The sequence below is a fragment of the Trypanosoma theileri genome (genome assembly GCF_002087225.1).
Source record: "Trypanosoma theileri isolate Edinburgh chromosome Unknown TM35_Tth_9_V1, whole genome shotgun sequence".
Lineage (NCBI taxonomy): Eukaryota > Euglenozoa > Kinetoplastea > Trypanosomatida > Trypanosomatidae > Trypanosoma > Trypanosoma theileri.
The window spans coordinates 625557-641408 of record NW_021639851.1 but is presented as its reverse complement, the minus strand read 5'-3'; the positions used below and the strand labels follow the sequence as shown (position 1 = coordinate 641408).

General features: G+C 38.0%; 6 protein-coding genes across 6 annotated transcripts; all 6 read left to right on the top strand.

Annotated features, from left to right (window-relative positions):
* Positions 1–46: 46 nt before the first annotated feature.
* On the top strand, positions 47–562 carry TM35_000093440 (putative dynamin, putative,vacuolar sortin protein 1; the record flags this gene model as incomplete). Its single annotated transcript, XM_029024583.1, has 1 exon — positions 47–562. One exon carries the CDS (start codon positions 47–49, stop codon positions 560–562), a length of 516 nt encoding a protein of 171 aa, XP_028884360.1.
* A 1157-nt stretch (positions 563–1719) lies between these two features.
* TM35_000093430 (uncharacterized protein) lies at positions 1720–5634 on the top strand (the record flags this gene model as incomplete). The annotated part of the gene is made up of 1 exon (XM_029024582.1): positions 1720–5634. The coding sequence occupies one exon, from the start codon at positions 1720–1722 to the stop codon at positions 5632–5634; it is 3915 nt and encodes a 1304-aa protein (XP_028884359.1).
* Positions 5635–6623: 989 nt separating this feature from the next.
* TM35_000093420 (uncharacterized protein) lies at positions 6624–8270 on the top strand (the record flags this gene model as incomplete). Its single annotated transcript, XM_029024581.1, has 1 exon — positions 6624–8270. The coding sequence occupies one exon, from the start codon at positions 6624–6626 to the stop codon at positions 8268–8270; it is 1647 nt and encodes a 548-aa protein (XP_028884358.1).
* A 1336-nt stretch (positions 8271–9606) lies between these two features.
* On the top strand, positions 9607–10839 carry TM35_000093410 (uncharacterized protein; the record flags this gene model as incomplete). Its single annotated transcript, XM_029024580.1, has 1 exon — positions 9607–10839. One exon carries the CDS (start codon positions 9607–9609, stop codon positions 10837–10839), a length of 1233 nt encoding a protein of 410 aa, XP_028884357.1.
* A 476-nt stretch (positions 10840–11315) lies between these two features.
* TM35_000093400 (uncharacterized protein) lies at positions 11316–12587 on the top strand (the record flags this gene model as incomplete). The annotated part of the gene is made up of 1 exon (XM_029024579.1): positions 11316–12587. One exon carries the CDS (start codon positions 11316–11318, stop codon positions 12585–12587), a length of 1272 nt encoding a protein of 423 aa, XP_028884356.1.
* A 562-nt stretch (positions 12588–13149) lies between these two features.
* On the top strand, positions 13150–15525 carry TM35_000093390 (uncharacterized protein; the record flags this gene model as incomplete). Its single annotated transcript, XM_029024578.1, has 1 exon — positions 13150–15525. The coding sequence occupies one exon, from the start codon at positions 13150–13152 to the stop codon at positions 15523–15525; it is 2376 nt and encodes a 791-aa protein (XP_028884355.1).
* Between the last annotated feature and the right edge of the window lie 327 nt (positions 15526–15852).

The window sequence follows — 15852 nt, the reverse complement described above, 5'->3', positions numbered from 1 at the left end:
AACAATCATAGCTGCTGAACGTGGTTTCATCAATGTGAAACATCCAATGATGGAGGAACTTGCACAGCGGGCTTTCATAAAAGTATTTGGATCGGATCCAGAAAAGAAAGACCAGCAGCAAACATACTGCAGTCCAGATGGAAAAGATAGAGGGGAAAATAATAAAAAGGGTATTTTTGAAGCTCTGCTGAGTAATGGAGAAAGAAAGAATATGGAGGATGTGCCGTCAACGATTATGTTGGGCAACAACATGTCGTTACACGAACGGCACATTAACGATGCTATCCGAGAGATGGTGGAGGGATACTTCACGATTGTTAAGGGCACTGTCGCTGACCAGGTTCCCAAAGCCATTACATTGCTTATGATTACAAAACTACGGGAGGAAGTGTACGCAAGACTCGTGAAACAACTGTATACCGATCAGAACATTCACGATTTGCTTGCAGAGTCTCCTGAAGTGGCAACGCAGCGTAAAGCCACGACAACGATGATGGAGGCATTGAAAAAGGCACAGGCTGCGTTGGAGAACGTGCGTGGCTTCACTCTTCTTACAAAGTAGTTGAGAAGAACTGGGAGATGTAAAGAGTCGGTCTGTGTGTCGCACCGGTTTAGAGAAGACACCGTGAAATAGGAGTGGCCTTCATATGAGTGAGGTGCATCTTGAGAAAAGAAAAGAATAACATAAATATGTATACATATACGCGTGTGTATGAATGACAGAGTACGGGAAAAGGGTTCACGAAGAAATAACGAAACAAACAAGGGAAAACGTCATGTAGAGGTGGCCTGTCTTCATTGACGTAGTTATCGCCTTTGATGGTTAATTGGCAATACATTTGCTTTCTAATTTATTTTGCTCCCAGAAATGGTTTCTCTTTGCTTTTGGTATCTTGAAACCACTAATCACCTTGCATTTTTTTTTTTTTTTTTTACTTCATTTCCCACGGGTAACGAAATAAGGGAATGCTTTTTATTTGTGATTTTTGTTGCTATCAGAGACTATCCTCTTTGTTTTTGGTATCCAGAAACCACTGATCGCTTTCCAGTATTGTACTATGCTCTATTTCCGACAGATAAAGTGAAAGGAAATACTTTTTTTTTTTTTTTGAATGCACCTTCTCTTGATTGATAATGTGGACGCGAGTGTTTGAGCGACAAAAATATAAGGGCGAAAATGAATGATAAGACGATAGTTAAAACAGGGAAGAAATAAGTGAATGTCATGCGAATATAAGATTGCGTTGAAGGGAAGAAAAAAGAAATGAATGCAGATCTCGGGGAAAAACGTGAACGGTTGTTGAGATGAGTAAAGAATATATAGGAAAAACAAGTGTTTTCCACCTTTTATGTGTGGTAATTGTGTCGCTTCTGCTTTCATTGCACCTTTCTTAGGGATAGCAATGGATATGTGTCTCTTACCCTATATATTCTCTTTTTTTCTGCGTTTGTGTTTGGGACGGTTTTTTTTTTTTTTCTTTTGGTTGTTTTTCGATTCTAGAATGTAGGTGATTATGTATGATGTGGAGTATACTCTTTAATTGTTTGTTAATCTGCTTTTTTTTCTGTTTCTGCTGTTTTTTTTTTGTACTAATGCTCCTTTATTTGTTCAACGCTTTCACACACACACACACACACACACACACACACACAACCACCACATCCGTAACAATATAATAGTCCTGTTTACCCGCACTTTGATTAGATCTAAATAACGGCATGTGGGGCTTTCTTCTTTCCCTTCTTCTCTGCACGGTGTGGCCGGCCGTGGCGGTGGAGTACTGCGCCGAGCACCATCGCGAGTACCGCACGGCGCCGGGCGAGTCGTCTTTTCATTCCGTCAGCTCCGCAGCGGGCGGCTGTGCGAATGGCGCGCCCGCATCGCTGGCGGTCCTGCAGCCGCCGCCGGCCCCGCACCTCCTGCTGCTCACCGGCGGGTGGAATTATCTCTTCGGCGCCGTGGCGGAGGGAACACTGCCGGAGACAGTCAACTTCACTCTCGCAGCGCAATGCGGCGGGGCAGAGGTGTGCCACGCCGAAGTACAATATGTGATTGATACAAGTAATGAAGGGGATTCATCATTTACAACAACAACAACAACAACGACAACATCGACAGCGGCGCCGATGTACCCTCCGTGTGCGGTATCTATGGAAGAGTATCAGCTAAAGTTGTCCCCTGGTAAATCTACACTTGGAACTCTCCCCACAACTGCCGTGCAAGTTGCGTGCCCTGATGGTTTCAAGGCTTCCATAACACAACCTAATGTTGGAGTGGCTGCGTTACTTGATCCAAATGGCATGCAATTTGTGTACTCTTCACCTAGTGAAGATTTTGAAGGGAATGTGACACTTCCTTATCAAGTATCCTGCAATCGACAAGTGTTGTGTGCTGGTGCCATGCAAATATGGATTCATGAAGATGCTGCCCCATGTTCAGAAAGCAAAATATTGTATGATGTGAAACCTGCTTCAGTGTTTAACGCAACACTCAATACTCGTACATCCTGTAATGGCGTTTTAACAGGACGTGTTCGTTCTCAAACTGTCATGAATGCTTTTCAGTTTTACGATGGTGTTTCATTTACATTTAATGCACCAGAAAATGAAGGAGATGTTATTGTGGATGCTCGCTTATACTGTGATGAAGAGAGTTTGTGTGATGTCACAATAGGATTTATTATTACAAACGAACTTCGTCCTTCTTCAACGAAAGCGCCAACTCCTGAAACTACCCAAAGTCCGACTACCACTCCTGTTGTGATGTGTAATAAGGAATTTAATTATACTGTACCAACAGGAAAGCAATTACGAGGTTCTTTGTATGTAGAATTACAAAATTGTAGTGTCATAACGTACAATTTATCTTCTTTAGATTATGCCAAAAGATTTCAAATTAATCTTATTGGTGATTTTCACTATTTTGCCCCAGAGGAAGAAAGTATAGATGTTATACCTGTTGATGTTATGTGCAAAACTGAATTTCGATGTCGTACCCAAGTCACTATTACATCTTACATCGATGTTGCAAGCACTGAGTCTCCTACCACTCCATCAGTAACACCTGAACCTATTCCATCTTGTGCCAATGTCTATTATTATCAAACAGCACCTGGTGTAGCTATCAGTAACTCTCTAAATGGTATGCCAGGACAAGATCCATGTGTGTATGGTCGTTATTTTTCTCTTATTGATGGACCTAAAGAAGGTAATTTGGATATGACCCCTATTGGTGACTTTCTATATCGTCCAGGGAGATTAGAAGGATCCTACAGTTTCTCTTTTAACATGTATTGTCTTAACAAGTTGTACTGTAAAGGTAACGCATACATAATTGTAAGTAACGAATGGACATTACCTCCTAATGGAAATGAACATGGATCTTCCTCTACAGAGCCTCCGACAGCTGAAATAACGAATCCGCAGATTAAGTGCCGTGGAACGTGTAATGAAAAAGCATGGAAGACGTATCCTAAACCAGCTATGTGGGATAATACTCCTGGGGCTGGTTATGCTAGACGTGATGGTCAGGCTGTTGATGGTCTTCAAGTGGTTTGGTCAAATAACTCTATTATAATTACTGTTTACACTATTATTGGAAATCTTGGTGTAAGGTTTCCAACTTTTGAACCTTTTGATCGTATGGTGGGTAAATATTTTGAACCAAAGGATTTTGAAGGTGTAGTAGCAGCAGATTCCTTGGGGTTTGAATTAAGTTGTTTACAACATCAAGGTACTATCGGCATGGGTGAAGATGTTTGGCATTGGAAAACGCTTGGAAATGGAACTGGAACCGGATCTGTAGGTTCTTTATATAACAAGGGAAAATCGTGGTATCAGAAATTTGGTGGAAAACATATTGGATGTGATACTTTTGTTGACTCTTGTCATTATGCCCCATTACTTACTCCTGCTACACCAAAAGGAACTGTTGCTGGTCGTTGGGAAATTGATATTGATGACTGTGATGCCACTTGGACAGGAACATTTCCTTATGCCTTATTAGAAGATCTTCGTAAATCTGATGGTAGTCCGGTATGGTATTTTGTTGGAGACAGACAGATTAAAGGTACAGTTATATCTCAAGGGGTTCGTGCAAACTCATGGATTGAACCTGCGCGTAGCTTTGATAGTCATTATGAAGCACATGATATTATATTTAATCTTCAACAATTTATTGTTGTAAATAAAGTAACACCAGCACCTTTTTCTATTGATTCAGAGTTTTTTGAATATACAGAAAATGGAGATCGAGCTTTTGGAGTTAATCTTTTATTACACCCTTATGTTACAGATGATATGGAAACAAGTTATGCAGAAGATCGTCACGTTATTGGATTTAAGTGGATTACACAAGATTGGATAGCACCAAGTTTTGAACAATGCCCCACGTGTAAAGGAAATAAAACAGTTTGTAGAGCTGAAGGAAAATATGCTACATCAACATATACAGGTGAATTCCCATCTGGTGATTGTCCAACAGGTACAGCTCGTGTTGAACTACGAAAAGGTCCTGCTATGAATACAACATGTCCACCTAATAAAATGCATGTATACAATCGTTCAGGTTTTTCAACACCCTCTCGATGTGCAACATCATTTCAAAATATTACTATTCGTGGTGTAGTTATTGGTAGTAATGCTCTTTCTAATGCACTTCAACGAGCTTTTAATTATGAAGGACGTGTCGTATTACAATTACTAATGACAGATGGTACCAAACACGATGTGGTAATGGATCTTTCTATGTATGTTACTCGTTTATCCCAAGATTCGTATGCTGCTGAAGGTGGATTGGGTGTTTGTCGAGGTTCAGACTATTGGCCTGTGTTGGATCCTCTCGGTACTTCACTTCCAGATTCTCCATTTGAGTTCAGTACAGCCACTCGTGGTCCTCTCTGCATGGATTCACTTAGTTCTACCTTTGGACCAAGTGGATGGGCTACCGTATTCTTACAACTCCCTAGTGTGAATACATCACAGGTGAATGTACATTCTATTTCCTTACGCTATAATGAAACCACTGTGTATTTGTTTTATCAAGATCCCGTTACTGGAGTTCCAGTGGTCCCACCAAGAACTTTGGGTTATTGGTGGATGTACACACATCCTTTTCTCAATTACAGAGATTTGAAAAATAGAGTTGTAAATAGCACAATATCAACTGGTCCAGCAGTAAATCCAGAAGAAGTATCGAATGTACCATTTGCTTTCGCCTTTATTCCTGGTGCTATTAATGTAGCTACAAATGTAGAAGTTATTGTAAAGGCTACTATTACAACAGGGATTGTCAGTACAAGTACATTTTGTCGAATGATGCATGTAGATCCAATGCTAACACAACGTAGTCGTTATGGACCACCAGATCGAAGTGGTACACATAAACCCGGTTCAGATGAGAAGAGTGTATTGGGAATAGGAGTTATCGCAGGTTTATCCGTTGCTCTCACCATCACTGTTGTAGTATATATGACGATGGATAACAATAGACCATTACCAAAATGGGTACCTCGAGGGAAACTTATAAAGAATACAGTACTCGCTGCGGTGCCAGCGGGACTTCGTCCTGCAAAGAAGGAAAAACGTATCGTGCATAAAGACATGTATGATGCTATGAAGTCTGGTAGATATTGAGATTGTATCCCATCAGTCTAGCCTCTCTTTTTTTCTTTCTTTTCTTTTTTTCTTCTCTCTCGCCTTTTATTCGTTATTTTTGTTGATATGAGTGTTTTTATTTATTTTATCATGAAGCGTCCGTAAAGAGTTATCGAGGAGATATTACCCCGTATTTCTTTTTCTTTTAAAGGGGCATCTATATATCTCTCTATATATCTATATCTATCTATATATATATATATATATATATATATATAACTATATATTATTAAAACAATTAAAGACAGAGAAAGGAAAGAAGGATAGGTGTAAAAAAAAAAAAAAAGTAATAAGCGTATGAAAAAGGGAGAAGTGCGAGGAATAAATTATTGTGTTTTGTTGTTGTAGTAGTAGTGGTGGTTGTTTGTTGTTTTTGTTTAAAGAAAAACAAAATGATAATAATCTGGCGAGATAAATTTACAAAAAAAAAAAAGATATAATGAAGGGTTTGAGGAAAAAGGAAAGGAAAAAGTAAAAAAAAAAAAGTGGAGCAAACATTAACGAGCAGAAGAAGGAGAGTGCACATTGCCCTTAGTTTGCTGGTGTTTTCAGTCGTCTTTTAAGGCGATCGTTGTAAATACTTTTTTTCTAACTATTCTTATAATTCTTATATCTTCTACCACATATTTATAACTATTCCTTTTTAAGTTTAATATGATGAGGAAAGTTACTACTTGCTGAGAGATAGTATTAGAGAGAGAGAGAGAAAGACCTCTTACACAAAGCCTTTGCCTACACAGCTATCATTTCTTTTTCTTCCCCTCTCTCTGTTTTTCTTTCTACTCTAATCATTCTCTTCATGGTGTATACCCTTTCATCACACACATATACACATGAAAAAAAAAAAACTAGAATTTTACAAGAAAAGAGGCGAATACGAACAAAAAAAAAAAAAAAAAAAAAAAAAACAGAAAAGAAAAAAGAGAAAAGAGGTAGCGAAAGAACTGTTATCATCACTGTGAGTTAATATGTATAATCCTCGATCCCACACACGAAGTCCTATCGCCGCAGGAAGACCATTATCTCAACAACAACAACAACAACTGCCAGCAGATACGGCTACTCCGCCTGTACAGGAGAACTACAGAACCCCAAGAGCCTCTCAACGCAGCAGTTACACATTCCCGCAGACCACACCAGCAGTTTTGGCTAATGGTGAGAACTCAGCAGTACCTTCACAATCCACACCACGTAGATCTTATCAAGACTCACCACGAGTTAAAGGACTTTCAACCGCATCACCTCATCGAAGTTATGCCTCACCACTGCGGTGTAAATATTGTTATCTTTCTTTGCAACCAGGCACAGTCGCTGAACATGATGCGCAGTGTTCATTAAAACCACTTTACTGTCAACATGTGAATCCACGAACAGGAGTGCCTTGTGGTTATATGTGCCGTGGAAGAGAAATGCTTGAGAGACACGAACTTCACTGTGCAGCACTACGGCGAAGTCGGAGTATTGGCTCCTCAGGACGTCAAACACCTTATAAAGGAAGAAGTAATGATGTCTCTCAACGACAAACACCTCTCCTTCCGGATTCTCTGGTTTGTCATAAGTGTAATATGACCTTTTCTCGTTCTGAAGATTTGGCAAGACATCGATATATGTGTACAGAAGAAGAAGTTTTATGTCCTCTCTTGTGTGGAAAAACACTTCGTCGACGGGAAGTTGTGGAACATATAAAGACAGAAGCATTACAACATCCACCTATGAATATGCCAAGCTCAACCGAATACGGTGGAGATGATCCACGAGTTGTTTTGGCTGTTCTTATGAACTTATTATTGGAAAAGACAGGTTCAGATACAAGGAAAATTTTACCATCTCATCCTGTTAATAATGATACACCGATGCGTAATAATACCCCAAGGGCATATCCACATTTAACAATGGCTGGAAATTACACACCAAGTGTTTCCCAAAGATCTTCTATGTACTCTATTTTGGCTGTATCTAATAATCAAATGACACCTCCAAACTCTGTTTATGCTCGTCAACGTCGTTCTTCATCTGAGAGTCCTGGTTCAATAATGTTAGAACCAGGAATTTCGATGCCCCAAGCGCGCAAGGTTCTTCCTCAACCGACTGTACAAAAAGAAAATGGAATTCCTTCTGCACATAAGATAACAAGACAAAAAGATGAGTTTAAAGTGTGGGTTCGACCTGCTAGAGGCTCAACTTCAGTACAATCTGAGCATTCAGAGTTTATTCTTCCTTCAACAATAGCAAGTACATCCGTATCTCCCATAAGTAAAAAAAATGAAGAGAATGAAGAAGGATCTATTAATAAACAAGAGTTTGATAATCTTCTTCACTGTATGGAAGTCCAAGAGAACATTGTTAATAAACTTAATGAAAAATATCACTCGAAGGAAATACAAAAGTTGAACGAAAGAGATCATCAGAAGGTTTCAGATGAGGTACAGAGTGCTGTGGATAAAGTTGATGATAAAAACAAGGATATTCATCTTCGTGTGATGCGCTTTATTGATAATGTTGGGATTGCCCCAGGGCACGTCATGCAAGTACTGGGAAAATGGAGGGCTCTTGACCGCCATTGGTATGATGTGAAGTTTTCCCTATATGATCAAGTGGTGACCAATCAGGTATAGAAATTTCTCTTTACCTTTCTTATATGTGTTCGTCCTTTCTTCTTTTCCCTTTTTTTTGTTTATTTTATTTTATTTTTTTTTCCCTATATTCTTGACCGACCTCATTGTACTTTTTTTTTTTTTTTTTCTTGTGGGTTGGCGTTTGGGGCTGGACAGACCCTTCTCATGTCTATACTTTTTTTTCTTCTTATCAATAACGTCTGACGAATGTTTTTTTTTTCTTTTTTTTTAATTTATTATGTTTTTCCCCTTAAGACGAGCAGTTGACTTTTCTAGGATATATTTTTTCACCCGCGTTCGTTTTCGGGATCTCATTTTAGTTATTATTTTCTTTTTCTTCTTTTTCTTCTTCTTCCCTTTTTCTCAACATTTTTGCTGATGCTATCCACTCTCTAAAATCCTGTAACTCTACAAATAATATGATAGTCATCAATTAACGAGAGGGAAATATATTTAGTAGGGAGTCAGTAGGAAGAAAAGAAAGAATGAAAGAAAGAAAAGAGAGAAAGAAATGAATGGATGGGGGAGGTCAGTCAGCAGCGGGTGAACACAACTGCAGCTTACGATGCTGCGTACACCACATTTTATTGTAGATTTTTTTTTTTTATATGTTATAATAACGAAAAGAAGAGAAAATAAACTTGAAAGTTTTTTTTTTTGTTTTTTAAAAGTGAGGGGCGACGTAAGGAAATAAACGAAAACGGAATGGAGTACTAATGTGAATATTTATAAATAATAATGTCAACTAACAGTGCGAGACTTGGTATTCTTCCATTTTCCTCATTCCATTGCCTTAAATGAGAGTTACAAATATATTGAGTACCCTTTTTTTTATATTTATAAAGGGATTAAAAAAAGGAAAAGAAAAAAAAGGGGGAGGGAGGAGGAGATCTAAAGAATGAATTGTTTGATAAAGAAAATGTCGGTTAGAATGTAATTCTTAATATTCCCTTGGGTCTTCTTCTCTTTGAGCGTACCACAAGTGGGTAATAATTGTCATTTTTTTCTTTTCTTCTTTTGATTCTTTTGATTCTTTTATTATTATTATTATTTTGCGTGCGTTCTGAGGAGTCTTAGTTCATCTCTTCTTGACTTAAGGTTTTGTTTCTTTTTTTTTTTTTTTTGGATTCTCCTTTTTTCTTTATCCTTTTTGATTGTTATTATTATTGTTATTTTTATTATTATATATATTTTTTTATTCATTCTTTTTTTTTTCTTTTTTATTATTTTCCTACAGCGTGACCTCGAGAGGTTAGTCATAAAAGAAAAAAGGAAAAGGAAAAAAGAGAAAAAAACAAAGAAACAAAGAAACGAAATTCATCTCGGTGGAATCGCAATGCGACGTGTACTCATTAGACGACTCTTCACACCAGAAATAACGATCGCAACAACAAAAACAAAAACAATATTGATAGGCGGTATTACAGGCAGTAAAACTCCCTTGTTTTGCCGTGGAAGTAGTGCTCTCTGTACTGTAGTAAGAGGGGCTGCAACTTCTGCAAATACTTTGAAAAATGCAAAGCAAACAAAGCAGAGTCGAAGAAAGAAAGTTGAAGAAAAAGAGAATGACACTGATAATACTCTAGAAGGAAAAGAAAGAACTCTTGCTAAGGGTAAGAGAACAAAGCGTATCCAACGTGCTCCTCAAGAAGAAGAAGAAAAGGAAGAAGACTCTATAGGTGTATTTACAGATGAGTCTGGAAATTATATAGATGAAGGTGCAGGTATATGGAGGGAAGAAGAACAAAATGAGAAGATGGTTTCAAATATGTTAGATGCTGATGATGAAGATACACAAGTTGAACGTCGTCATCGTCGTCGGTCATCTCTTAAAGAGAGTGGTGAATTAGAAGAAGAAGAAGGAGACGGAGAAAGTGATGATCGAGTTTCAGGTCAATCATCAAATAGTGAAGGTATGATATCATTACAGGAAGAAGAAAGTCGTCTTTTAATAGACCGTTTCCCAGATTTAGCAATAGAATACGATATGGAGGCTAATAAAGAACCGGTGGATGAAGTTTTAGTGGATAGTGCTTCTGTGGTATGGTGGAAATGTGTAGAATGTGATTTTAGGTGGAAAAGTGGTATCTTTGTACGTACTTGTTTACGTACAAAATGTCAACAATGTGAGAAGCGACGTAATCCATGTTTGGGAAGTCGACTTGTTCAACTCTGGGATCACTCACTGAATGACCCTTGTATAGATCCTAAAACCGTAACTACAAGTAGTAACAAATCAGCCTATTGGCGTTGTCCAACCTGTAGTACTAGTTTTCAGGCTCGTATTAAAGATATGGTAGCTGAGAAGGCAAAGTGTCCATCATGTTCACTCTTAAATCTTCATGCTGACTTTAGTAAAGATGAAAATGGATTATTACAAGAATGGCATCCATTAAAAAATGGAGACTTAAAACCAAGTCAAGTTAAACCAACAGATCAGACAAAGTTGTGGTGGTTGTGTATGGCTTGTGGACATGAATGGGAAGCAACTCTTGCTGTTCGACTTAACAAGTCTAGACGTGGAAAAGGAAGAGAGTGCCCTGTATGCCATGGGAAAGGGAAAGAATAATGATCCTTTCTAAAAATTATTCACAGAAACAGAGAATATTTTCTTTTTTTTTGTTGTTGTTGTTACTGTTGTCGTTGTTTGGTTTGTTCTCTTTTTTTATTTATTTACTCTTTTATGCATCCAATTATGGATGAAATAAATGCTTGTAGCATAAAGATTATTAATAGAATGACGGGGGAGGTGTGTTATCGTACCTTAACTTCCTCTTGAGGGTAATTGTTATCATTGACTTCTTATCATTCTATCCTGTTATTTTTATTCTACTATTTCCACCACCTTTTCCTTTTTTTTTTTCTTCTTCTTCTTCTTTTTCCGTGTGGTATGTTACTATTTCTTTATTTTACGAATGAAAGGAAAAAAGAGAAAATAAGAAAAAGAAAGAACGAAAGAAAGGAACAGTGAGAGAGAGAGAGAGAGAGAGAGGACGCTATTACAGGAAGGAAAAAAAAAAAGAAAAAAAAAAATAATCTCTGAGAATGAATCCATACAAGGAATCTATGCTCCGGCTGGTTGCCTACGCCGGACTGCCGCAGTACGGCACCTCAGAGAGAATTGAACTCCCACCACCAAACACACCAGAGGCCGTCTATTTTCATTCCACAGAAACACCAGAGTGGAAAGCACATATCGCATCACTTCCTTTTGAAGAACGTTATCGGGCGTCTGTGCGTCGACGTCTCTCAACACGTATGTGGGCATCTGCACAGAGTAATTTATGTTTATGGTGTTGGTTCCCAAAAGATATGTGTTTTTGCTCAAAAATGGAAGAGTATCGTGAACAGATTTCTTCCCAACAGCGAACTTCTGAAGTGGATGTGACGATGGTCTTGCACGTGGGAGAAGTTATGCGGGGAACTAATTCTGGACATATTGCCGCGTTTATTTTAGGCGCACCCATTCGTGTTTGGGGAGTAAAAGAAGATGATCTTTACTTACAGACTTTGGCAGATACTTCTGCTGATCCTGCTACTACTACTGATGTTATTAATTTTGATGTTAATATTAATAATAATAATAATGATGAGGATAATATTCATGAAGAGGATAATGATTATAATAACCGTCCTTTTACCATCTCACTTTACCCAGAACCTGGTGCTCTCTTCCTGGAGGACTTTGTCCGTGATCTTCCACGCAGGAAAAAGGTTCACTTACTTCTCTCAGATGGAACATGGGGACAAGCAACTTCTTTAAATCGACACATTCCTCGTAGTATTCCCCGTGTGGCTTTATCCGTTGATGGTACATATACTTCACTTTTTAAGGCTCTTAGAAAAAGAACTAGAGAAACAGGTGTATCAACACTTGAGGCTACCGCTATGGCAGTTGAACAGTGTTTGAGAGGTTTAGATGATAGTAATGATGAGATAGCAACAAGAACTATTAGTGTTTTAACTTCCGTAATGAAAGATTTTGTAGATTTGAGATGTTTACTGAAATATCAAGATGTATGTTTTACTGATTGTGTGGAAGATGTTGCTGAACTTGTAGAGCGACGTGATGCTGGTCGCCGTGTGGCTTCATTAGGCCGTTTACGAGAATTACACAAACGAGTGGAAAATGATAAGGAGGTGCGACATTTATTACTTCCTCCGGTGTTAAATTACTGTTATGCCTGCGATACTCCAGTGTTGTGGCATCGTATGGTTGAACATGTTTTAGGCAAAAAACATCAGAAGAGTTTGAAGGAAAACCCTCTTTTTATCCCAAGCGAAGGATCACGGTTTTGTTCCTGCCTTAGATGGTAAATCCAATCATCTCAGGTGATTGTGAAGATAAATGGAGTTTTGGGAGTGTGTGGGTTGGGTGGAGGGACAATCCTCCATTTCTGCTTTGTATATAGGGTTTTAACGGAGTAAGTATTGGAGTTATTGTTTTAAGGTGCAGTCTTTTCTCTTTTTTTTCTTTTTATGTTTTATTTTGCTTTCTTTTTTTTTTTTTTTTCTTTTGATCTTTTGTTATTACTATTATTATTTTTTTTTTTCTTTGTTTCGATTAAAAGGAAGAAAACCAAATAGACATGTTATGGTTTTTTTGTTTTTTTTCATTCTATTTTTCTTTTTTTTTCTTTCGTTTTGTGTATGTGTGTGTATACAGTATAATTCTCTCTTGATATGGTTTCTTACTTCAGCCCTGTTAAACGAGCTTTGATTTTGTCCTTTCTTTTTTTTTCCTTTTTTTTTTTTTTACAATCTCTTTATTATTAATTATTATTTTTATTTATTCTTATGCAATTCACTATCCTCACAGAGTTAACTGCACTGTCCTCGACAACAACAAAAAGGGAGGGTGAGGTGGAAGGTTGTGGTAATGATAAACAAATCACCACAGTCACAAGATCGCAGTTGGTTCTTCCTAGTTGATACCCCGGGATATGTACGCAGTCTACTTCCTATTACAACAACAACGAGAATAACAGAGAATGATGATAGAGAGAATGGCGATGTTAACGAATGGTCTTCCACCTTATCATCATCATTATCATTATCATTATCATCTATGCCTGTTGTATTAGTGGCGGATAAAAAAACAGGTGATTTAAGAACATTTAACTGTAAACTGCAATATCCATGCAGTGAGTCCCTGCGGCCGCCTGCAGATGTTAATACACCAGCCTTCTCTTCTGCAGCTCTTCAACAAACTCCTACAGTGAATATGGCCCAATCCTTTACTCTTGTGGGAAATGAAGAAGTTTGGGTGGGTTGGTCCTCTGGGCATATTGGTGTATATCGAATGCATATGATTGAAAAAGTATCCACATCATTATCATCATCATCATCATCATCAATACAAGCAATGGGTGGAAAGAGTTCACGTACACAAAAATCAAGATCCCATCAAATACATTGGAGAGCCATCTGTTATCTTTACAAACATCGAGCAGCCGTACACTTATTGGCTACTGGACCAGGGAAATGGGTATTTAGTGCGAGTCATGATCACCGGGTATTACAATGGCATGCCGAAACACATGAAGTTATTCGAGATATAACCAATATCTGCAGTATACAGGATGAATATAGATCTTCACCAATACGTATGATGACGGTAGCGATGGGGTGTTCTAGCACAATAAGCTTTACACATCCACAAGGTCATTTTCTATTTTTTTTCTCAACAGAACGAAGAATCCTTTATGGTGTTTCATTAGGTGGACCAGGGAGAAGTGAGAAACTGCTAGCAGACGCAGATGTACCCCTGCAGCGTATTACTTCCGCACGTCCAACAGTAACTTCTTCTGCTGTTCTTGTTGGCAGCGGTGATGATGATGCGGCGACTGTTTTGTGCCTTGGCGATGAAGAGGGATCTATCACCTTCACACCTCTCACCGTTGTACATAATGGTCATTCCAACAGAGAAGATATATCTTCGTATTCCACTTCCTTCTCTACAAGGACAGGTAGAAATAGGAATACGTGTATAGATTCCACACTCTCGGATGGGGAGTATCTGCGTAGAGTGGCAGATGCCGTTCTCACAGCCGATACATTATATGTGAATAAAGGACGTATTACCGCATTATCAATGCTTTCAGTAGTTGTAGATAAAACAACAGGTATAATGTCTTATTGTCTCGCTGCGGCTTCCTTTAAAAATGCTATTACACTACTTCGAGTGGGAGTATCTCCTATAATAGCAGGAGGTCATCTTTCCGGGTGTTCATTACTGAGTGTTCTTCCAACTGTGAGTCCCATCACAAGTCTCGCCCCGTTATTTCCACCAGTGCGGCAAAATAATGTCGCCACGGCATTAATGTCTTTTGCAGATGGAACGGCAGCGGTGTTGTTTCACTTTCTCAGTACATCTACACAGCGAATGGATGATCACCAGACAATATCAAAGAAAGAAGAAGAAGAAGAAAAGGAAGAAATAGAAACGGCAGCAGCAGCAGCAGGGTTGTCAATAGATCAAAGTCCTCATACAACAACGATGGGGATGAATACGCAGAGAAGAGAAAATAATAATAATAATAATAATAATAATAATAATAATACTGTGGATAATAGTGTTATTGCATTGCAAGAACGACTTCGTACTGCACTGCAATGTGTTTCCCATGCGAGTACTGTAGCGGAGGAGGCGGAACAGACACTAAAGATGCAGCAGCAGGAGTTACAAGAACTACGAACCACAAAGGAAATGTTAACAAAACAAGTCATACAACTCGCTGAGGCGCTGAATAAAAAGAGTGTAGAAGTTGTTGCACTCAAACAGCAAAAAGATGATCATCACAAGAAGGAAGAAAGTATAATAGAAGTGAAGAAGAATAAGATAAAAGTACAGGAATTAGAAGAACGCAGTCGTATCTTATCGCAACAACTTGAAAAATGCAAAATGGAAAAAGAAGAAGAATCTAAACGATTTAGAGAGGCAGTACTGGAACGAGATCATATTCAAACTGTATTACTGGAATCAGAGTCTCGCTATCAATCAGAGTTGGATGCATTACTTCGTGAAAATCGATTTCTCGCTGAGACTCTTGGGCAACTCGGGTATGAGATGCGGAATGAAAGCAATGGACAAGGCACTCATGTATACAGTAGAGAAGGAGAAGGTACAGTAATAGTTTCTAAAAGGAATGAGTCATCACTGCGTGAATTGCTGGAGAATGCATTAACTACACCAACAGAATCCACTGAAGAGGTTAATATCTCCTTGCAAGGAACTCTCTTACAAAGATTATAAGGTATTATTATTATTATTATTATTATTTATTATTTATTATTTTTTTTTTTTGGCTTCTTTGGTATTTCGTGTTATCGTACGTGTGTCTCAAACTAACGCACACAACCACATTATTATTATTATTATTATTATTATTATTATTATTATTATTATTATTATTATTTTTATTTTTTTTTTTTACTCCTTTCTTCTAGTTGCTCTCTTGTTTTATTGTCCTGATTTTGCATCTCTTGTTTTGCAAGTAGTTGCTGCTGAAATAATACTGTATTTCCACTATTGGAGTAGGTATATATATATATATATATATATATATATATATATATATAT